This window comes from Chamaea fasciata, unplaced genomic scaffold (genome assembly GCF_029207755.1).
Source record: "Chamaea fasciata isolate MVZ Bird 193981 ecotype frontalis unplaced genomic scaffold, bChaFas1.0.hap1 SCAF_1, whole genome shotgun sequence".
Lineage (NCBI taxonomy): Eukaryota > Metazoa > Chordata > Aves > Passeriformes > Sylviidae > Chamaea > Chamaea fasciata.
Genome location: NW_027094086.1, coordinates 9,563,912 through 9,585,505, shown reverse-complemented (window position 1 = coordinate 9,585,505; position 21,594 = coordinate 9,563,912). Strand labels below are relative to the sequence as shown.

At 34.8% G+C, this 21,594-nt stretch overlaps 1 protein-coding gene across 3 annotated transcripts in view; it reads right to left on the bottom strand.

Annotated features, from left to right (window-relative positions):
* ASAP1 (ArfGAP with SH3 domain, ankyrin repeat and PH domain 1) overlaps positions 1–21,594 on the bottom strand; it is a 144,844-nt gene that overhangs the window by 39,268 nt on the left and 83,982 nt on the right. For all 3 annotated transcript variants that reach the window (XM_066175892.1, XM_066175911.1, XM_066175902.1), the window contains 11 exons: positions 19,048–19,122; positions 18,651–18,700; positions 18,174–18,303; positions 17,321–17,406; positions 16,532–16,607; positions 15,680–15,766; positions 8,997–9,097; positions 8,510–8,579; positions 7,282–7,369; positions 6,131–6,179; positions 511–674 (listed from right to left, as the gene is read on the bottom strand). In XM_066175892.1, coding sequence (XP_066031989.1) covers positions 511–674; positions 6,131–6,179; positions 7,282–7,369; positions 8,510–8,579; positions 8,997–9,097; positions 15,680–15,766; positions 16,532–16,607; positions 17,321–17,406; positions 18,174–18,303; positions 18,651–18,700; positions 19,048–19,122 — 976 coding nt within the window. The remainder of the gene's footprint in view (positions 1–510; positions 675–6,130; positions 6,180–7,281; positions 7,370–8,509; positions 8,580–8,996; positions 9,098–15,679; positions 15,767–16,531; positions 16,608–17,320; positions 17,407–18,173; positions 18,304–18,650; positions 18,701–19,047; positions 19,123–21,594) is intronic.

Sequence of the window (21,594 nt, the reverse complement as noted above, 5' to 3'; positions counted from 1 at the left end):
ACTGACCTGTAACTCTGTACTTCTGAAGATATTATCTGATAGGATTTCAACTCTGGGTCTCATCCTTTGCATAAGACTACTTATTCCACCTTCTGATGCTGCAATTCCAGTAGTCTCATGCCAAGACAAAGCCTCAGAGCAAGATCCTGGCCAGGTCAACTTTTCCACAATCATTGTCTAAATATTACTCACTTCTACTTAGTAGCATGCACAGGATCAGTGATGCCAAGCAACTTCCATTCAAGTGCAACAAGCATCTAGACACAGTGCAACAAGAACAGTTCAAACTCCAGAGGGGCTTGAACTGCTGGAAGTAAGCACAGACAACACACAAAAATATTTTAGTGAATTAAACGGAACTGATGTAGGAAAGTCATATTTGATCTTTTAAAAACAGATTGAAGACTGAGAAACATCACTTAGAAAATTAGTTTGCACTCTACAAACACTTCTTTAAAGAAATCACTTTGCTCCCAACAAGAAGTTGATGACACGAACAAATGGAGATACCTGGTGAGCCACAATCACAACAGACTTCATTGCCGGGTAATCTCTGTATGTCATCAATAATGGCTTTTGTCAGATCCTCTAAACTGTTTTCACCTGTGCTCTGCTCTCCACGGAATGCCATATTTAATGCTTCTTCTTTGCTGTTAGTCAACACTGATATCCATCTAGTACAAGATAAAGACCTCAATGAAGATCTGCATTTGCAAATACATGTTAATCTAAAAACTACAGAAATCTTGCCAGGAAGAAAATATTAGTGGGACTACAAGGAAGGACTGTATTGTGGGAGAGACTGAGGAGGGGGAAAAGTGAGAGAAAAAAAGGAAAGATTTGAGAAAAGATAAGTAAGAATGAGAAGAGATAAATAGTCTTAATTCTAACAGCCCTTTCATGAACAACTTTAAAGCCAAGTTCTCAGGTTTCTCAAATAAGTACAAGTTGTGGAAGAGAAAAGGGGCAATTTAGCTGTTTTAAAAGGTGCCCAAAATCTTCCTAAAGTCTCCTTCCTGGAGAAAATTATAACCCCTACTTTCTCCAATGTGCATCTTTCTCTTCACAGAGGAAACAGCAAGCACCCTGGTGAATGTATTGATGTGTAGTTGCTTTTTACATGCAGATCTCTGTGCACTAATCAGAGTAAGACTGTAAAGCCCAAATTAACGACAACTGCCATGGCAACCAAGGGGCTGAGGAAGATGCGAGAGTAACGATACCAATAGCCAACATAAAATTCGAGGAGCGACAGTTGAGTGCAACAAATCAAGACTCTTTAATGGTATCAGGCACTATTCCTTCTCTCCCCAATAACTCTGCAAGTTGTTGTTTACCCATAATGTTTTAATTAAAACCAAAAAAAAACCCTTCTCAGCAGCTGCTGTGCTCCATGTGTAAGTAAAGAGGGGAAAGCAGTTCCACTAAGGACCAAACACATTGCAGATGCAGAATTTAGAAAAAAAGAGCAAGTTAAAAAGAATTCCTCATAGGTAAAGTGATTTTAGATGATTTTAGATTTACTGCAATTTTTTTTTAATGCAGAAATATTTTAAATTGGCAGTGTCCTCAATGTATTTCATGTTTACAATATTTAGATTGCTGAAATCATCAGTCTTCTGAAATAAGCAGAAATGGTAATGGTCATCTAAACAAACTAAGAGAACTTCATATTGAAATTTGTAATTCCTCACAGAATAACAATAAAAAAAGATTAGCTTTAACTGATTTCAGAGGGTAGTTTGTGTGTGTAATTTTAGAACACAGATTCAGTACCTGAACTAATAAACGGGCATTCCATTTTATATACTTCATGCACATATGTTTTTAAAATTTTCATATGCAGAATTTAATCTAGGAACTAGTGCTTAAAATGCTTTAAAAATACTGAAAAATCAACCTTAAAAATAAAAGAGAAATTGAAATTCTAGAGCACAAATTTGCTCCAAAGTTTACATGTTGAAAACAATAAAGGTACATTAATCTTTCTCATTACATGAGAAGAACCCACACTAGAGGGCATTCTTCTGCAATTTTAATGATGAAATTAGATGTTATTAAAAAATGAGAGGCAATGGTATCTTGTTTCTAATACGTACCAATGTTTGGTTAAATACACAGAGTAAAATAATAATTAAACTCAGACAAACAACATTTATTCTGACATTTGTTGAGAATTTATTTTTGAGTTACAATTTGAGTAGTTTGTTAAAAAGGCAGAATTTGACTAAAACTCAACAAAGCAGTAACAATTAAAAATTATTAGATGCAATTAAAACAAACACAACACAACTGAGCCAGCTGTTAAGTTTGATATAGACTTCCTCATTACAAGTATCTAAACTGTCAGAGCCATCATTATTTTGGTTGTGTTTGCTCAGGTAGAAGGAAGCCTCTGCCCAGGACTGTCACTGAGTGAGAGCAAGAGGCACCACAGTGGCAGCACAGGCACAGACATCTCTGAATGACTGGTGCTGCTTATCAAGAAGTGCCCAGTTGGTCACCAGGCCTTCCTGGCAGGCTGCACACTCAAAAAAACCCAATTCAAGTCAGTAAATATGGAATGTTAATTCAATGTTAATAGTTTATAAAACTCATTCTAACTGCTCTTCTCTTTTTCTTATCTGTATTAGTCTTTTTTGTTCTTCCTTTATTTTAAAAAAAGTATTTTCTCTATTTCACAATACTGCCAGTTATAAATGAATAGTCAAAAAACTTCTGGTAATCCTTCGTAGTGTTCTTTCAAATAATTTAGAAATTAATCAAGTCTTACAGAATAGCTTTGTCTTCTTGTTTTAGGACCAGAGGAAATTACCTCAAGTTGTCCCAGCAGACATTTAGATTGCATATTAGGAAAAAAATTCTTCACAAAATGGGTTTTTAAGCACTGGAACAGGCTCCCCAGGGAAGTGGTTGGGCCACCATCCCTGGAGGGCTTTAAAAGATGTGTGGATGGGGTGCCTGGGGACGTGGTTTGGTTGAGAGCTTGGCAGTGTTTGATTAATGGTTGGACTCAATAATGTTAAAGGTCTTTTCCAACCTAAACTAGTCCATGATACTAACACAATAAATAGGTGGTCCAATCATCTTTTAAACTTGTTTTTCTGAGTATCAATAATTTCTCATCATCCTTTAAGGCATTTTGTTTGCTGGAGATTCACAATTTTGAAGAAACGAGGCTAAACAAAAATCTGACATCCTAGGTGCCTTCAGAAGATACCAATTTGTTAATCATGCATGGACCAGACACACATGGACTCACATTTCTCTTATTTTGCTTCAGTATTTTCAAGTCAATAAAAAAACCCTCCCCCAAGAATAAGAACCAGTCTAATAGGTTTTTTTTTAATTTTGCAGTAAAAATTTAACTGTCTCTTCTGACAATCAATATTGAAAAACTGTTGTTTCCAGATAAATGGAACAAGAATAGCATAATATTTCTCAAATATTGATAAATAACTTTTTTTTTTGGTATGGAAGAAGCATCAGACAGTATCAATGCCTTCAAACTCAGTCTTTCCAACGTGAAAGCAGACTGATGACTACTGTTAAAAACTACACTGAAGTAAGATGTCTTTCTTCATAGAAAACTTTCTAAATCTAGCTTTGTTTATAATCCAGGCATTTCCTGTAGGTAAGGATATGCTCTTGACCTTCAAAAACAGGGTAGAAAAGAGCCCAAAGCTCATCACCAGAGGATGTTTGGCCCTATCCACAATTATGTTAAAAAAAAACAGAAAGCAACTATTATTTAAGTATTTGTTAAAAAAAATCAGGTTACTTTTCCTATAATCTACTCATAAGCATATATTTACATGCACATACAGAAACACACTACCCACACCCCACTTCCCTCTAACAAGTGCACTTTATCTAGAGAAACTAATAATCCATTGAGAACTTAAGGACTGTCAATCAGTAATCAAAGGCCAACAAACAGCTGCCTGGATAAAAAAAATCAAGAAAGGCACTGGCCTGAAGGAAATTTTTGAGGGGAAGCAGTAATAAACCTGTAACAGAAAGTAGGCTTCAGTGCTTTGTAGGCTTTTTTTTTTAAAAAAAAATCTCCAAAAGAAATAAATCTTTTTTTTTTCTCTATTTAGATGTGAGTGTATAAAAAAGGGTGATTTGAAAATCTATTTACACATTTTCAATTGGTTCACAAAGTAAAAAAGGACGTAACAGAGGCAGTACTAAAACTGTGTGGATAAAACACGAGGAAAGGATCAAGAGAGGCACACCTCTGTCAGTCAGGGGGAAACTGAAACAAGAGGATGACAACTCTTAAATGAGGAGTTACATCAAGTAGCTCCTGAAGAACACCCTTAAATCACTAAGGTTGGAAGTCCAAGGGGTGCTGTTCCCGTGAGACCTTAGATAATAAAGCTTTTTAGGGCCCACTCAGTGGCTGCACAAGAAAAACAGTTTCTCATCAGCACAATTACACTCATTCTGGTTCCTGGAGGGCAGAGGAAGGAAGGTGCTGAACTCCTCTCTCTGGTGACCAGAGACAGGACATGAGGAAATGGAATGAAGCTGCATCAGGGGAAGTTCTGATGGGACACCAGGAAAAGGTTCTTCACTGACAGGGTGGTTGGTCACTGGACAGGCTCCCCAGGGAAACAGCCAGGATATCAACCCTGTGAGTGTTAAATGAGCATCTGAACAATATCCTTAGTCATGATTTACTTGTAGGCAGTCATGGGAGGAGCAGACAGTGGGACTTAATGATCCTTAAGGGTCCCTTCCAACTTGAGATACTCTAGGATTCTGTATCCCAAAGCAAGTTTCTCAACCACTTGACTTCAGAGATATAGACAAAATTTCAGGGCTTCTAATCGGAAATAAAACCAGCCTGGACTCTCAAAACAGTCCAACAGGCAGCCTACTAAACTAAATTTATTCATCTGCCTCTGAGAAGAAGGATATTGCTAATTAATTCTTCCCCTACCTTGCTCATGTGTTAAGACAATAAAACCCCAAACAAACCACTTCACCTGTTAAACCAACTAATACAGTAAAAATTGATTTATGGCAGAGTACCAAAAACTTATGACTCATAAGAAATAACAGTATTTTCTTCTTGACTAAGAAAATTACTGGAATAATTAAGTTCCAGAATGAATGCAGTAATCATGACTAGCAAGTCAGCTTTGCATTGTAAAAGCCAACATAAAGCTGTGAAAGCCCAGAAGAAAATAGCTGCACAACAAAGAATTTTCCAGCCTGTAATCTCACCCATGACTCCCAAGGTTGAGCTGTCAATGCCAATGCCACCCAACACTACCAAACAAGTGAAACACTCTACAAATTTCCCCTGTACCTTTAAAATACACATGGAGCAACAGTCTTCCACCAGAATGTGGATATTTAAGGAAAAAATGAGGTAGTCTTTGCTGTCCTCTTAAGTAGTAACATTATTCCTTGAACTTTTGGATGTTGAGCATTAGACAACATGCACAACACACGTCTGGTGAGACAGGAGGAAAAACCAGTGGTACATGGTTCTCAGGAAATTGCTCTGATGCAACAGGAAGGAGGATTGTTTAAAAGGAAATAATCTAATTGGAAACATGCATTAATGAAGCAAGTTCCTGGATTCTGAAGTACACAAATCTCAGAGATGTGCTTTGCTGTTTATTTCTAGGCCTACAGAAGAAAAAGTGCACTGCCTGTAGATATTTTCTATGGAAAATATGGAGATCTTTTATCTATTTATTATGTTTCATTTCAAGGAAAAAGTAGAATGAAGAGGAAAAGAAGTAACTGCTGAACAGGGTTTACAGAAGATTTGAGAAGAATTTAAAAATATTTCATTTAAATCTTAATGTTCTAATCTACAATATCATCCCAAGCACTTCACACAAGCCAGCTACTGGCAAGATACACAATCTAAATGGGGTTTTGGTAGGTTTGGTTTGGTTTAGTTTTGGTTGTAAAGTTACTAGGTTTTAAAAGAGCTCTGTAGTGTGACACAAAATAGTTTACATTTACAGATTCATAACAGCAGAAAAAAAAGAGACAGTAGGCACTACTTATGCATTAGCTGAAAAAATTATTTCCACTGTTATGAGTGATTTTATACATCTCTATTGGCAAAATAAACTTGAAAAAATGTAAAAATTCTTACGCTACGTATTCCTGTTCATCTTCTGCTTGAAAGTGGTATGTTCTGTTATCTGAAATAAAGAAATACATCTTTGCATTTGGCACATGATAAAAGTTAACGTGTCTACATATTTGGTACTAAAACCCATTTGGCAGCTAAATCCTTCAAGAGCAAATTCTCTTAAAAGGCATCATTAATCCTTTATTCATAGCTATGGATAACAACTCCAAAAAAAAAAAAAAAAAGGAAGATGAAACTGTAAATTTTGATTCACACCAATTGCACATATTTTAAAATAAGCTTTGAAAGCTTTGAAATAAGTTTTGATACACTAAATAAAAATAAACACATGGATCAAATTTTACCCTTTCAGAAGTCCAATCTAGTACATAATTAGGAGAAGAGGGCAAAATTAATTTGTTCCTTTTATATAGTTTTTCCCTCCAGCTGAACCAAGAAAATTCCTTTACTAACCAACAGATGAAGACATGAAGTGGCTATTATCTCCCACAATAAAAGGTTTCCTAGACTGTCCTTTTCAATACAGAATGTTGGAACTGTTTGTTGATTAATACTCTGTACGTAAAGTCTGAAAAAATGAAGTTGACTCATCAATAGTTTTTAAAATCAGACTGGATACAAATACCTGCTGTACATGACCAAAATGGGAAGAAGGGGAACCACAGGAGCTTTAATCCTGAGAAGACAAGGCACTACCAATTTTCAGACAAAGAGAAATATATTTTTAATGTAGGATAAGAGAGAAAGAAACTGGGTCTCTTGTATTCCTCACTCCCTCAAATAGCTCCCAAAAAGCAGAACAATGACTGAAAAGCAGGATAAATCCAAAGGTCTTTCTCCTTTCCTGGTGGACACAGCTAATGCATGTTCCAGTGAGCTATTAAACATCTCTCTGAACTTAGGGAGCCACACATGTGCTGCATTTCATGGCTTGTCACAAACAAACAGTATTTATGTCACATCTACACAGAGAAAGGTTCTACATCCATTCACTCGTCATCAGAACTAAGGCTCTGAACACTCATGAGGCACAGCGTGTCTGGATACAGACCTGAACTTTGACTCTAGCCTTGTGTTCTACTCAAAGCATCTTTCAATGACATTTTCAGAAATCTCACATAATACAAGGTGGTACTAAAGTTGCTACATACGTGATATTAGATCAAAGGACTTCTTATCTTCAGCATTTGGCTTCACCTGGCAGGTCAATAAATTCAGTTTAGCTGGTTGCCTGTTGGACTAAAAAGAAAATTTATATTATTTTAAAAATGTATTGATTTAGGATAATTTTCCCTTTCTGGGGAGTGGGCATGTATGATATTACTTAAAGCTTGGACATGCACACATATACACCATCAAAAAGCTGGAGACCAGCATCACTTGGTCTGATTTGGTCTCTCAAAATGGACAAATTGCTAAATCTAAACAAAATTAAAACCTTCATGGCCTCACTTTATCAGAAAGGGATGAAGAGAAAAAAACTTAAATTTACAATATGCTAATATTAACATTTTTATTTGTATTTCATCAACAACGGAAAAACAATAAGACAGTTTTTCATTACAGCATGCCCATATTCCGAGTTTCCTCTCATTTTAAATAAATCAATAATATAATTCTAAAACTTGAAAAGGAAACTAGAAAGCTGCAGATCTGGAGTTTCAGAACTCAGGATAAATACCAATACCAATATTCTGTGCTGTAATCACTTAACACATGATAATTAAATGTATCATTGAGGAATTTGAGGTTCATACAGGTAGTAAGCTTTAGAAATTGAGGGCTGTCAGTGGAATTTGGGGAAAAGGGGGAAAAGAAGTGAGGAAATGGGACCATCTCCTTTAACAAGAGCAACTGCTATGCTCGTTTCCAACAAGTACATGTTACACCCCCACAAGGCAGTTTTAGCACTGCCTCCACCATGATCACACCTTGGTGCTACCTCACAACTGAGCATTCCTAGGAAAATCCTTCAGATATATGCCAGATTCCAAGAACTCACTGTGATCAAAACTTCCCAGCATTTCAAACTTTTAATTGAAAGCACTCAAAATACTAAACACATTCACTCATCTGTCAGACACTAACCTAATATCAAATACTTCCCAAGTTCCCAAATTATGTGGTTCACATACACACGAGGACAATCCTTACAGGCAAATCCATCTGAAGTACTAGTTGACTAGTCTGTTCAATACATTTGCCATTTTCTTTTTCAACTAGTGATAAATTCATTTCATAAGCTATAGTTTCAGAAAACTTCAACAGTCAGAAGCTGAAATAACAACCTTTTTGCAATAGCACATTAGCAGCAACAGATTCACCAGGAAAGGATGATGCTATTTATTATTTTCATATAAAGGTATAAAAATAACTTACCGTTGCATGTGAGATGGTAAGAATTCCATTTTTAACAGTGCACTTCCTTCTTTGCCATACTTTCCTTAACCTACATAAGAATATTATATCAAGTTTAGTAAATAGAAGTGACTTCAAAACACGTTAGTATCATTATCATTTTGAGACAAATAGCTTTAAAAAACAAACAGATGCAGTCAAAATTTTACTAAATGCTTCACCAAAAGAAACTTGGAGATTGGTGAGAGATCTTAATCATCCTTTAGAGAGTTATAAAGACAATAGCTTTCTTTTAACTATGACTATTTTTTTAAGCTTCCTTGTCATGCTTGTTATATTTGCTATATTAAATTCAGTTCTGTGTTCAGGCTTGAACTTTGGAGGTCACAAGTACTTGTAGCACATGCATTAGGAGAAAATGCCTGAAGCAACCACAGTAGAAAGCTATTAAAATTAGAGCCTGAACACTGTAGTAGATTTCACTATTATGTGAAATACCAGAACATACCCATCACTCTTCTTTAAAAGATAACCTTTCTTCTCACTGCCATATTCTTTATTCCCCTGAAGCTGATGCATACTGTACCCTCCTTGCCTGCTCTGTGAATCCTGAAAAAGGGAAACAACATTCATGTTCTTCTGACGTGCACAGTAAACTTTCCTGACCTTTAAACCTATTTTATTTTTTCTTCTCTACAACATCACAAATTCATAAAGATCAAAAAAGGAGAACTCCTACTGCATGTTTTACATTCATGAGAGAGCTTACTTTTACACCACATGATCTTGAACTAGATGCATATTCAAGATTTAATGAATACATTGGGCCTTCGATGCAAATATGCATCTCAAAAAGAAAACTTTCAGAATACAGGTATTTAATATTGCACAATCTTATAAGCAAAAAGTAAAAGGCCAAGATAAAATTTCAAACAGAAAACAACAGAATATAGCATGCATATATATATAGGAACACATATATAAAGAAAGACAAATGCTAATAATCACTTTTTTTCTCAATAAAAATATGTATAATTCATGAGTTTTAGTGGATGAAGTCAGCTGAAATAATTTTTGACCTGATCTAGTGAAACAATTAAGTGAAATGGATTAACTTGTTACAAGCACATCAGAAAAAAGAATCCCCCAAATTCATTAAAACATTGACTTACTCTCCTAGACTTCGATCACGAAAGGCAAAAGCAATAGAGGAAAGAGAAAGCAAATAATTTAAAACAAGAATTATTATTCATTTAAAAAAACATGTTCCTTGAACATAAATTTTATAACCCCCACGGTTAAAACCATGTCTCCCCTTTCTAAAAACACTACTAGTGAGAAGGAAAGAACTATTTTTTTAGGCATATTGTTGTTTTGTCTCATCCAGTAACAAAATATGATAACAAAATTCCAGGCAACCTGGCATACGTGACACTGGTTTCACAAAACAACTAAGAAGACTGCAGGATCAAATTTTAATATATCTTCTGATCTTTGTAATCTTTAAATTGCCTAAAATGAGAGTTATATTGTATCCTCCACCATAGGAGCTAATTCTGAATTTCCATTGAAAAAGATCAGGCAGGCCCAAAGTTAACTTTTAATTTTTGCCAGGGTATGCAAAAAGCTATAATTAAGGGCACAACAACTTGTTTTTAAATACAATTATGAAACAATAACCTGCAAAACATTTGACAACATCCCACCAAAAAAAATCCAAAAAATCAAAAGAACGGGAAGTTCAATTACTCCCTTGTCAATAATGTTTCCTCTCTAAAGCAGAGTTTCTTACTACCACAACCAATATATATTGAAGATTACTCTCTCTTAGTTTATCCAGGGCACCTACAATTGTTTATCACTTTGTAACAACTTTGCCACAGAGTTCAGAGAAGTGCTTTGGTAAAACTGGCCGTTGTGGCTGGACGCAGCACAACGGCTCCTCCGAGCTGGGTGCTGCCAGCAGTGCTCACACCACCACCATCAGCAGCTCATTTGTTAAAAGCAAACTTCAAATCCCTGTTGGAGTTAGGGTTCTGCTGGTATTAGCATAGGAAAGAACAAAATGAGATATAGTTCTTGTTGCAAGTAGAAGATGAGATGGAGATTTGAGGAACTAAATCAAAACGTAAAGAAATAATTTACATAACATGATTCCAAAAATCAGCTACATTCAACTTAATGATCTTAAGTTAATTTGCAGCAATAATTAATAGACAAAAATAGGGAACAGAAGTTTGTATTAAAGGCACAGTTTCTTTTAAAATTTAAGCTTCTTATGATATGAACATTTAACGACATACAAGATCAGATGCTTTACACAATTAAAAGTACACTAGTATTCATTAAAATACTTTTTCCAAAAGCCATAAACAATAATAATTTTCCAAAACTAGATAATTCTTGCACAAGGTAACAGAATCTGCCCCAACTTGACACGGGGACAGCACAACAGTGGCCACAAGAGACATTCCATGTAGCAGAGCCAATGTCAGAGGCTGCAGCACTGGCACTGCTGCACAGCCCAGGATTCCAACACAGTCAAGGTGTGCTTCTCCAGGAACCAGGTAATTGCAGTGATTACAGTAATAGTTTTTTACTGATGAAAGGACAGGTATGCCACAGAAATCAGTGAGGTCATCACAGACGCCCACAATGCTAAATAAACGCCTTGAACAAGTACAAGAATGAAAAAGGAGTTGCATTATGAGACCTTGAAAATGTTGGGATGTCTCACTTATCCCATAGCAACTCTAAAGAGGTTAAAGGTGGCAGAATTTACAATTTGGACAGAAGTCACTAGTTTCAATTTCCTTTTCTCAGTCAAAGAAACTTTTAACTATAAACAACCAGGGCCTCAATTTTATTATTTCAAATTGCTTCCCTGCCAAAGCAATGTTTGGTAAGAGTACTTCTGATTTTTTACAAATCCACTGGAAAAAACCCTATTCATTTCATGTTCTTCAATAATTCCATTAATCCATCAATTTTGCAGTGATGAGATTATAATGCACTAATATAAGTGGGAAAATGTATACTTAATCATAATCCACCAGGCCATCTGTCACAATAATGTAGTCCAGCTTTATGTACTTGAAGATTTGGATATACACATTGATGGAAGCTTACTGGTGAAAACTCCAGCTGTGTCAGGATTTGCTGTCTCTTAACCAAGGAGTAACGAATGCTGACATTCTGCTTCAGGATTAAACACTGAATACCTAAGGAACACATTGTTTTATCAAGCTCCTCAATTTCTGCTAGCATCATTACACTCTGACTCATGTCATGGAGCAGAATCTCATGACTCAAAGTCCTCATTTTGATTTTGAAAGAAAAACATGAACAACAATGTGATCAAATGGTTATTTTATCAAAATAGCAGATTCTTTCATTGCAGCATTTCTCTCTCTCTCTGCTGTGATTTGTCTAGATATCTGAGAATCACAATACTGCTCGTTTTTCTTCTAGGACACAATTCAATTTTCTTCAAAACAAACACTTTGTTTTTATATTTATAACTTTATATACCTATAGTATATATATACACACCCAGAGTTTTTCAAGAGTCCTAGAATCTGTTCACACTGTAATTACAGTTAGAACAGTTGCACAGTTTATTTTGGTGATGCCTGTGAAGCTACTTTATTTCAACATGTATTCAAGTTTCAAAATCCATCTTCACATTTATATTTGGTTTTACTTCTGTATTTCAGATGAGGTTTTGTTGCATATAGGTAAAACCTTACAAATGGAAGGCCCATAAAATCATGGCTCAGGCCTGCTACTTCAGTTAAGCAGAAAAGGACTATGGGAAACTGACTTAACTGAGAAATCATGGAACCATCCTGTGTTCACATCGTGGTGTGTGGTGGTTGCTTGAATTATGTTTATTATGATTTAAAGCTGTGTAACTGATAATGGGCTAACTGCTTTAAAAAGGCCAGGTTTTTGCAATAAAGTGGCTCTCCTTTGCACCTGCCTGGGGACTCTGCATCACTACAAAGCCTCACCCACAGCTCACCCACAAGGTTTCTTTCCACTAAAACACAATATTTTTACTACACATCCACAAAATAGGTAACCAAAAATCCAAAAATTATATTTCACTTGTTACTCTGCCTCATAATAATCTACAGGCAATTTTGAAACTTGACTTGTATGGATTGTACCATATGCAGCCATGAATGCATAATACATTTCTGAAGAACATCCATCCATTTGTCCTTCTTTATTGCCAAGAACTGGCTAATTGTCAAGAAGCATGAACTCAACAACATATGCAGCATCCAGGAGAGGAGAAGATGTTTTTCTTCGCTTCCCAAATAATCAGCTTGTGGAAGAAAAGGTACATGAGAGGAGAGCAAGTCTTGCTGCTGTGTGTTTGGAATCAATTCCTGATGAAGAATGAGTAGGAACTAAGTACAGAGTGATTTAGGTAACAGGGAGATGACACATGTAATGCCTGTATGGAAAACTCTGTAAGTGTTATGGGAGAGATCTGGTAAGTCCATGTGCACACTGGAAATGGAAGGGGAAAAAAAAACCAAAACCAAACTGAGAATCAGGAAAGACTGTAAAGTATGAGATAAGGGAAAACTGAGCACTAGAAAGAGCTAGCAGCTTTTACAGTAAATTAGGATCTATTCAAAGCTGCTCTGTGGTACTCCTGTCAGCATTTGTGTCATGAAAGAAATTCTAAAAAACATGTAGAGTGCGTTGTAAGGCTGTGTTGTCCTTCAGAACGATGGGATTAGAGATGCAGGAAGAGGAACAGCCTCCTGGCCACGGTTTGTCTGCTATATGATGTGCACCTATGTTATGTAAGCAAGCATTCAAAAGAAAAAAAAAATACCACTGTAAGGAATTACTTGTCCATCATTCCTTATTAACTGTGATTCCACATTAGTTTATTTACTAACTTCAAGCCACACATCTGCACACAGTGGCCATAATCACAATGGGCTATCTATAAAATTACATGACAGGCCATGAAAATACTTGGCCCAGTTACTAAAGTTCTACTTTTCAAAAGTTTCAGAAGAATTACAGGAAAGTAAAGATTTTTTAGCTTCACACAACAGAAGGGACATTAATGAAGACTACTTTGAAGAATATATTTATTATTACATACAATCAGGGCAGCTTTTGAACAGAGAGGTGGTGTACAAAAATTTCCTGGAGTTTCCTGGAAGAATCAGTAAGTAAATGATGACTGATGCAGTGTACCTAGACTTTCAATGGGCACTTATTCTTCCTTATGACAAGGAAAGAATTACATTGCCATAGGATGAGAGGAGAAGACCTCAGATGAGGTAACAGGTTAAAAACATGAAACAGCCAAATGAGTTTCACAGAAAGCTGTGCCAGCACATGTGGTGTCTAACACAAACAATATGGAAAAAGGTGAACAGTAAACTGTCAAATTTTGTTAGCTGCCATTAAATTATTCAGGATACTCAAGAAAGGCTGACTGAAGAATTTCTCAGGAACTCAACAACAGTGAGTAGCTTGACAAGAAATGACAGGTGAAGATCAGCATAAAAAAATGCCAAGTGATGCAGAGGAGAAGAATAAGATACTGTGAGCTCACCATGAAAGTTCAGAAACAGGATGATATGGTTATAGCTTTACAGAGGATTAAACTTACACACCTCCTCTGGTCAAAAAGCAAATAAATGTAAGGTTTTATATGGAGAAAGAAAAAGAAAAAGAAAAAGAAAAAGAAAAAGAAAAAGAAAAAGAAAAAGAAAAAGAAAAAGAAAAAGAAAAAGAAAAAGAAAAAGAAAAAGAAAAAGAAAAAGAAAAAGAAAAAGAAAAAGAAAAAGAAAAAGAAAAAGAAAATCAAAAAAGTATCTAGTAAGGATATCATAACTTCACACACTCAGATCCCGAATAGGGTATGCAGATCTAGAAGTTCAAAACAAGTAAAAGGGGAAAGATTTTTCCACAGAACATGCAGCCATGGCGGGAAAGGCACAGCTGTAACATAAGGTGGTGGTTTACACTTCTTCAAAAAGTAACTGCAAAAATTCAAAGACTTTCAAGCCAGTCAAGCTACTGCTGGGAAGGTATTCTGGGGAAGTACCAGTGTTTATTGCCCTGAATTTTGGTTTCAACACCCACTATTAACTGGCACCAGAAACATGGCTGACTCAGTGACCTGGTTGTAAATTATATTTTTATATATATATAAGCAATACCGTTAATCATATATTTGGATGATCATATATATTCAGCAGAATGGCATCTGTCTAATGTTTAGTTATAATTCATATTTAGTAACAGACGCCTGGTAAATATGAATGTCTTATACACGTACAAGGAAACTGAACAGAGGATAAGCAAACTTTTCCTGAAGGAAAGCTACACTGACCCTCCCAACAGTCACTGTCACCATGGGATATTCAGTATTTCTCTCAGGCACTACAATTTTGAAAAGTCACAGTATTATCTCAGGTAAAAGCTGTGATGTGTGTTATTTTGTTATCTCCTAGTTCAAAAACTATTCCAGAACATCTGCAATTGCCATCACATGTGCTTCCCCTCACTTTTGCAGTAGATTCCAGATATTAGTGCATTCGATGATGAATTCTACTTTTTAACTGCCCTGTCTCAGCCCCTGCTGTTTGAATAGCAAACCAATTTTCTTCCTTACTATATACTATTAGCAAAAGGAGTTTGGAAAGGAGAACAACAGCACAAAATCCATGTCAGTTAGCAGATGAACTCTAATGTGCAAACCACAGCTAAACGCAAGTCTCTGGCTCTCCTTCTGCCCTGGGATCACCTGGGTCAGGAAATTCCTCAACACAAACTGGCTGGAGGATAACAGAACACAAGATGGAAGAGTGTATCCCTTCTCTTAATTTTTTTCCCCTGTGCAATCATTCCTTATCATTGTCAAGGACAGGATTCTGGGGTAGATGAAGCATTTATATGACCCATTATAACTCTTCTTACAGTACATTAAGAAACAACATAAAAAAAAAGAATTTCTTTTCATACAAAAAATGGAAACAGAAAACAAATGTAAAAACACTGTTTGTTGATATGCAGTTGAACATTGTAAACATTAGTTTTGACATTTATAATGCTCAAAGTCCAACTCTTTTGAGCCAATAACTGCACAAATTTAACATTAATTAAACCAATTCTGGAATATAAGAATACCATGTCTAAATTATTTACCTCCTTCTGATCAAGCTGCAGAGAAGATTTTATCAAATCTCGAAGAGCTGTAAGTTGTTTCTTTTCTTCATCTTGTGTCTGCTTTATCTATACAAAAAGATTGCCATTAGATGCTTGCTGGATGCAACTTTAAAGTTTTATGCATTTCAATATACCATTTTAGATGTCCTGAACAACCAGCTCAATTATTTTGTGTTTTTGTAATAGCTGAGTTTATATTCATGGACCAGTCCATTCTTATATCTTCACCTCCTATGCCTTCATTGCTTGAAAAGCAAATTAAAATGAATGTACAACTTGATATGCACTGTTTCTTCTATTACATTTCAATGGCTTACTATATCTAATGCAACTAAATTATCCTCTGAAATATTAAAATGACTCCAATAAATTTGACAGGTTACTTAAGGAAAGAAAATGCAGTTTAATTTAGCAACAAATGATAATAGCAAATGGGATTAGTATAATTCTGATTTATAGAATACAGAAACACCTGGGTGACAAGTGATTTTGATTCCATGTTATTACTTTTCAATGAACATCACAAATTAATTCATTTTAAAACCTTGATGCTATAACTAAGTAGTTTGGTTTTAAAAAGTGAAAATGGTACTAAAATTAATAATATAAGCTGATTCCAATATTCACACTTAAAAGTAGTTTTATCTTAATGTATGATTGAATTAGTAGAATGAAAGCTACTTTTCCTAATAGCTCCAAAACCTGCAAGTAACACACTTCTCATTTATAAGATGCAAATGAAATATAGATCCTTGTAGTTATATTTAAAATGTACTTATACAACAAAATATTTTCATTTTCAGATATAAAGCTACTTGTAAGTAAACTTACATTATATAAGTCAGCAGCCAACTTTTCAATATATTGTTTAAGTTTATCAGCTGTTTTCAAGCCATCTTGGAAGAAACTGCAATGAAAAATACCTTTGATTTATCAGGAATACATCAAGTTCATAACACAAAGTATACTGCCTTGCGGAGAAAAATAGCAAAACTAATAAAACATATCCAGCTTTTCCATGTTCAAAACTGAACAAAATAATTAAACAAGTGAAAAAGCCCAACAAAAACTCCCTTTCTGATAGTTTAAAGTACAGTATCTTTCAACAGTGGAGATACACCATTGTGACTTTAACAAATATCAAATTAGAGAGAATATAGCCAACATCCTCCTACAGTAATTTCTAAAATCTTTTTTCTGTATTTAACTTAAGTTCCTGTGTGTTTGCCTTTGTGGTTCTAATGATGACAAGACTGTATCTCGCCAGTTTCACCTCAAGGCTTTCACAGTGGTTTTAAAATTTACATAAAGACTAAAAACTATTAATTCAAATAAAGAAGATGTTGAGAGAAATGCATTCTAGATCTATGCCTCAGGAAATAAAATTAATTTTTGTATGCAATATGCACCGTTTTCCTTTGGCTTCTTTCTCTATCACTGCCCTGCCCCACAAACCCACTCTCACACTCTACTGGAAGTCCACAGACTGAGAAGAGGAAGATTCAGAAAACTGGCACATCACAATTACGAAAAAATCCCTGATACATTCAAACAAACGGAAACATAATCTTGTGCAAAAAAGAAAATTGTAACTAAAACTTAAAGCATTGCAGCACTTACTTGCATTGTGCATGGTAATATTTAATAAGGTTCTGCAGAAGGTCCACACCCTTTTTTGTCTTGATTTCATTAACCTTAATAAGATACTGTATAGACAATGGAAAACATGTTGGCAGTCATGTATCACAACCTTCAACAGTTTTCAAACAATAAAACATCATTTGCTCAATGAATTAAACTCTATGTTTAACTTGGGTGCTGACCCATAAAACACCAGTCCATCACTGCTAAACAAGCTTTAAAATGGGTAACAGTTTATCTGGCCACTCCATAAAATTTAAACACCTCAACACATAAAGCAAATTCAAGAAAAAGGTTTCATCCTTTACAATTGTCCAAAGATTTCCCAGTTTTAATGCTACTGTAGTTATTACTGAAATATTGCGAAAGCATAAACAGTGTACGACTTAAAGTAATCCTCACTAAAATGTAACGAAAAGAACTATTAATATAAAAAATCAGTTTTATGGAACTAACGTATCACTAGCATTTATCACTTTATTAGAAATTTTAGAAGGCTTCAGAAAGCATATTTGAAGAAAAATATCAAAATACTGCTAAACCGTAAACCCAATAAAATAAGAAATATTTCCACAGTGTATTTTTAGCCCAAGAACCTTCCCACAATAACCTAAAAACAAGAAAAAGGAATAAAACAAAAAAAAAAAAAGTCAAGTTTTGTACAAGAGTTGCTAAAATAATTGTTTATATTGCTGTACTGTGTCACATTGAAATAACTTCCTCCCTTCACCCCCATTAAACGACAAAGATGATTTCACCACCTTCAAGACCCACAGAGTCTGTTAATAATAAGTTATGATGTTGCAATTAGAAACTGAAATTTGTTTCTTACTTCACACATCTGTAGCTGAAATAGCCTCCTCTCCTTCTCCATTTCCTCTGCTATCTCAGCTCCCGTTATCTCAGTTCTTATCATCCCATGCTGTTTTGCATGTTCTCTTTTTTCCTTTTCAATCTTCGTACTGAAATTTTAATTAGAAAACATTTTAGAGAATTCCTTCTGTTAAAATGTGGTCTATCATTATTTAGGGAAAAAGTAATAATTAAGAAGCATCAAAGAAAACATTCTGAAGATTAGCTCCTCTACCAAATCCCATGTATTTTGAACCATGAGCTACTGAGCCATGAAACTGCCCTTCCTTCAACTCTTTTGTTTAGATTGTGTGTTACTTGGGGAAAACAATCAATAATTCTATCTTAATAATAGCAATAACAATACTAACAATATTAATACTACTACTAATAATAGCTAATATAAAAAATCCCAACACCACAAAAAAACAAGGCCAAGTGGGAGACAAATACTTACAATTTGGTTTCATAATCTTTCCAGGCTTTGTCAAAAGGCTTTTTGAGGTCCTTAGGAAATAGAAAATTGTCTTAGAATATTTTAAAACTTTTTCTTTGTAGTTATCAAGTAATAAATAGCAGGAAAAATACTGTTTTCTTCATAACTTTTCAGACAGCAGTTGGAAAAAAAATTGGGTTTGAATCTTGTAAAGTATTACTTTCCTGTGCACACTAACACAGAAATTTACAATGAAATTTTCAAGACTTCATTGCAGCCATGCCAATTTTGTTCTATGTAGGGAACATTAAATACAGAATATTAATAAATGCCAACATAAGAAATTCTGTCATGAGTGAAAGGAAAACAGTCACTAGACATATGAACATGAAACAAAAATTTAGTTTGCAATACTTACCCCTTTAACACCTTTTAAGTCTCCTTTTAAGAGAGAATCCAAAGTGAAAATAACATTGTGGCTTAATCCCTGGAGCTAAAAACAAAAACATCATAATTCAGAAGGATTTATTATGATCTTATCAAATTGCTGCCAACAAGTCTTTGAACTTCACTAATCAAGTTGCAATCACCTCACATTTCTAAATGCATAGTAAATTCGAGTATGGGAAGAATTAATAAACATTTACTTGTATGAGACATAGAAACATTATAATTAACATTTACTTAAACAAGGTGACATAAACCCAGAATTTTACAAATAGCACATAAGAAAGTTCTGAAAGCACTTCAAGGCAATATTCATCTCCTTGAAGCAAACATTTAGGTACAAATTTGGCTGCAGCCTCCCAAGTAAGAAGGACCTGCTGTGCCACAGGCAGGGAACACACAGAGCTCATGTTAATTCAACCATGAGCAGAAGGAGCCAACAGGGACACCAGCTCCTTGAATATTTCCCCCTTTTTGGGAACACTGCTCCTTTCCTTGTCCATTGTGCATATCTGACATCTTCCTAAACTCTCATGAATTTAAATTTTATCCCACAGAGTTCATGCCTATTTGATTATCAACAAGAATATCAAAACAACCACTCAAACAGGTTCTTATATCTAGTGTTCCACTCAAACTCCTCATATATTCTAAAGACACTGTAGCCTTTTTATTTTTCATTTTTTCAGGTGTATCCATTAAGGATAACCAACTCAAGCCATCAATTTTTGGGTTGAAATGACTGAACCGTAGCCACTGAGCATGTCAGCTATAGAAAATAACCAAAAAACCCAAAGTTAAATAGCAGTGTGTTTACTCCAATACAGTAAGGACTGGGAATCATTTATTAGATCATTGAAGACCTGATAAAACACTAGCCCAAATGAACTGGAAACAATCTGATAAAGCAAAACAGTCTCACATATAGAACAAAATAAAGGGGAAAAACTCTTTAACACATGGAAACACATAATGTGAATTTAGTGACGGTTGTGAAGAAAAGGTAATTTGCCTGGAAAGATTAGCTGTTACAGGAAAGAAAGGTAGAGAAAAACAGGCTAAAAACACTTGGAAAAAGGCAAGAACTATGCAATTTTTCAAAAGAAATAACCTGCAAGTGCTACAAATGTTCTGCCAGAACCTCACCTAGATCAATATAAAGATATTGACACACTCGTTTTCATATACACCTTTCAGATGCACTATTATAATGAATTACTGCATAAAGAACGAAACCTGGAATGGCCAAGGAGGTAGAAGTAAAAAAAACAGAGAAACTGATTCTGGCGGGACACTCAGATTTTGCTGAAAACAGACCAGGGTTGGCAATGGGCAATTCCAATATTTTACCTTTATAAAATCTTATCGAAGGATCACTGTGTGTCCTTTGCATAAAATAGTATTAATAATAATGATTCAACAATTTAACTATAATTTTAACAGATTTCAAGTTTCAGGCATTATATTTAATGATGACATCAACAGCTAATAGTAAAAACTGCACAGCAACTCATTTAGCCTTGTTAAAATGATTAATGGACATGCTTTTATTCTTGCCCTTGTGTGCTAAGCAATCATTTCAAAATTATGCTTTCCAAAAGTTCTGTATAAAATAAAAGTTGCTGGTTTTACTTCATAGTAAGTGAATATCACTCTTAAAGTAGTCATTCTGTAATTGACAAAAAAGAAAGTAAGTTATTTTGTTCCCTCCTTCTCATGAAATATCCATAATATCACAATTCATATGAAAATTTCAAGGAATCATAATTGAAGTTCAAAGATGGAACAAAAAGGATCCAAATTTGTGAAGCATTTTTTTCATTGTCTACTGTGTAGCTCTAGTTCTTATTCATCTTTATGTCTTTGAAGACCTTTCATTATTTTATTGTACCTTTTATTAAATAAAGCATCAACCATCTGTTCTAGGTAAAAAAAAGAAAAAAACCTCCAAACCTATTATCCTGCCATTCAACTTAATAACTCTTGCCATTTTTCCAATTAATTTTACCAACATAACGTTCAGCACCTACTTTGGGGCTTTATCAGTGATATAACAGAGTCCTCCTCTCAACTGCTTTTTCAATGGACCTCAACTTCTATTTTGATATAAACATCTTTTTTTTTTTTCTTTCAGAGTAATCTTGGAAAACAGAATGATGCTTAAGAACAACAAAGCAGAATTTTCTATCTTGGGGAGAAAATAATAAGAAAAACAAATGGTTCTAAAATGCTGAGGCAATTGTAAAATAAGTTTGTGTTCTATTTGAGACTTCTGAATGAAGTAAATTAGCGAACACCCTATTTAGAATCCTGTCAACAAGAATTTGGGTAGATAATGCTTCATAATCTAGCTGCAATAGCATAATATTGTTTTTGGATAAGTGTGGCTTCTTAAATTAAGTGTTTTTTCCTCTTGATCAGCACTATTTTAAATAAATAAATAAACACTGCTAGTTGAAATAGGTTAAAAATTTCTGTGGATGCCCTGCTAGGAATGACAAAGTCCAGAAAGCTTCCA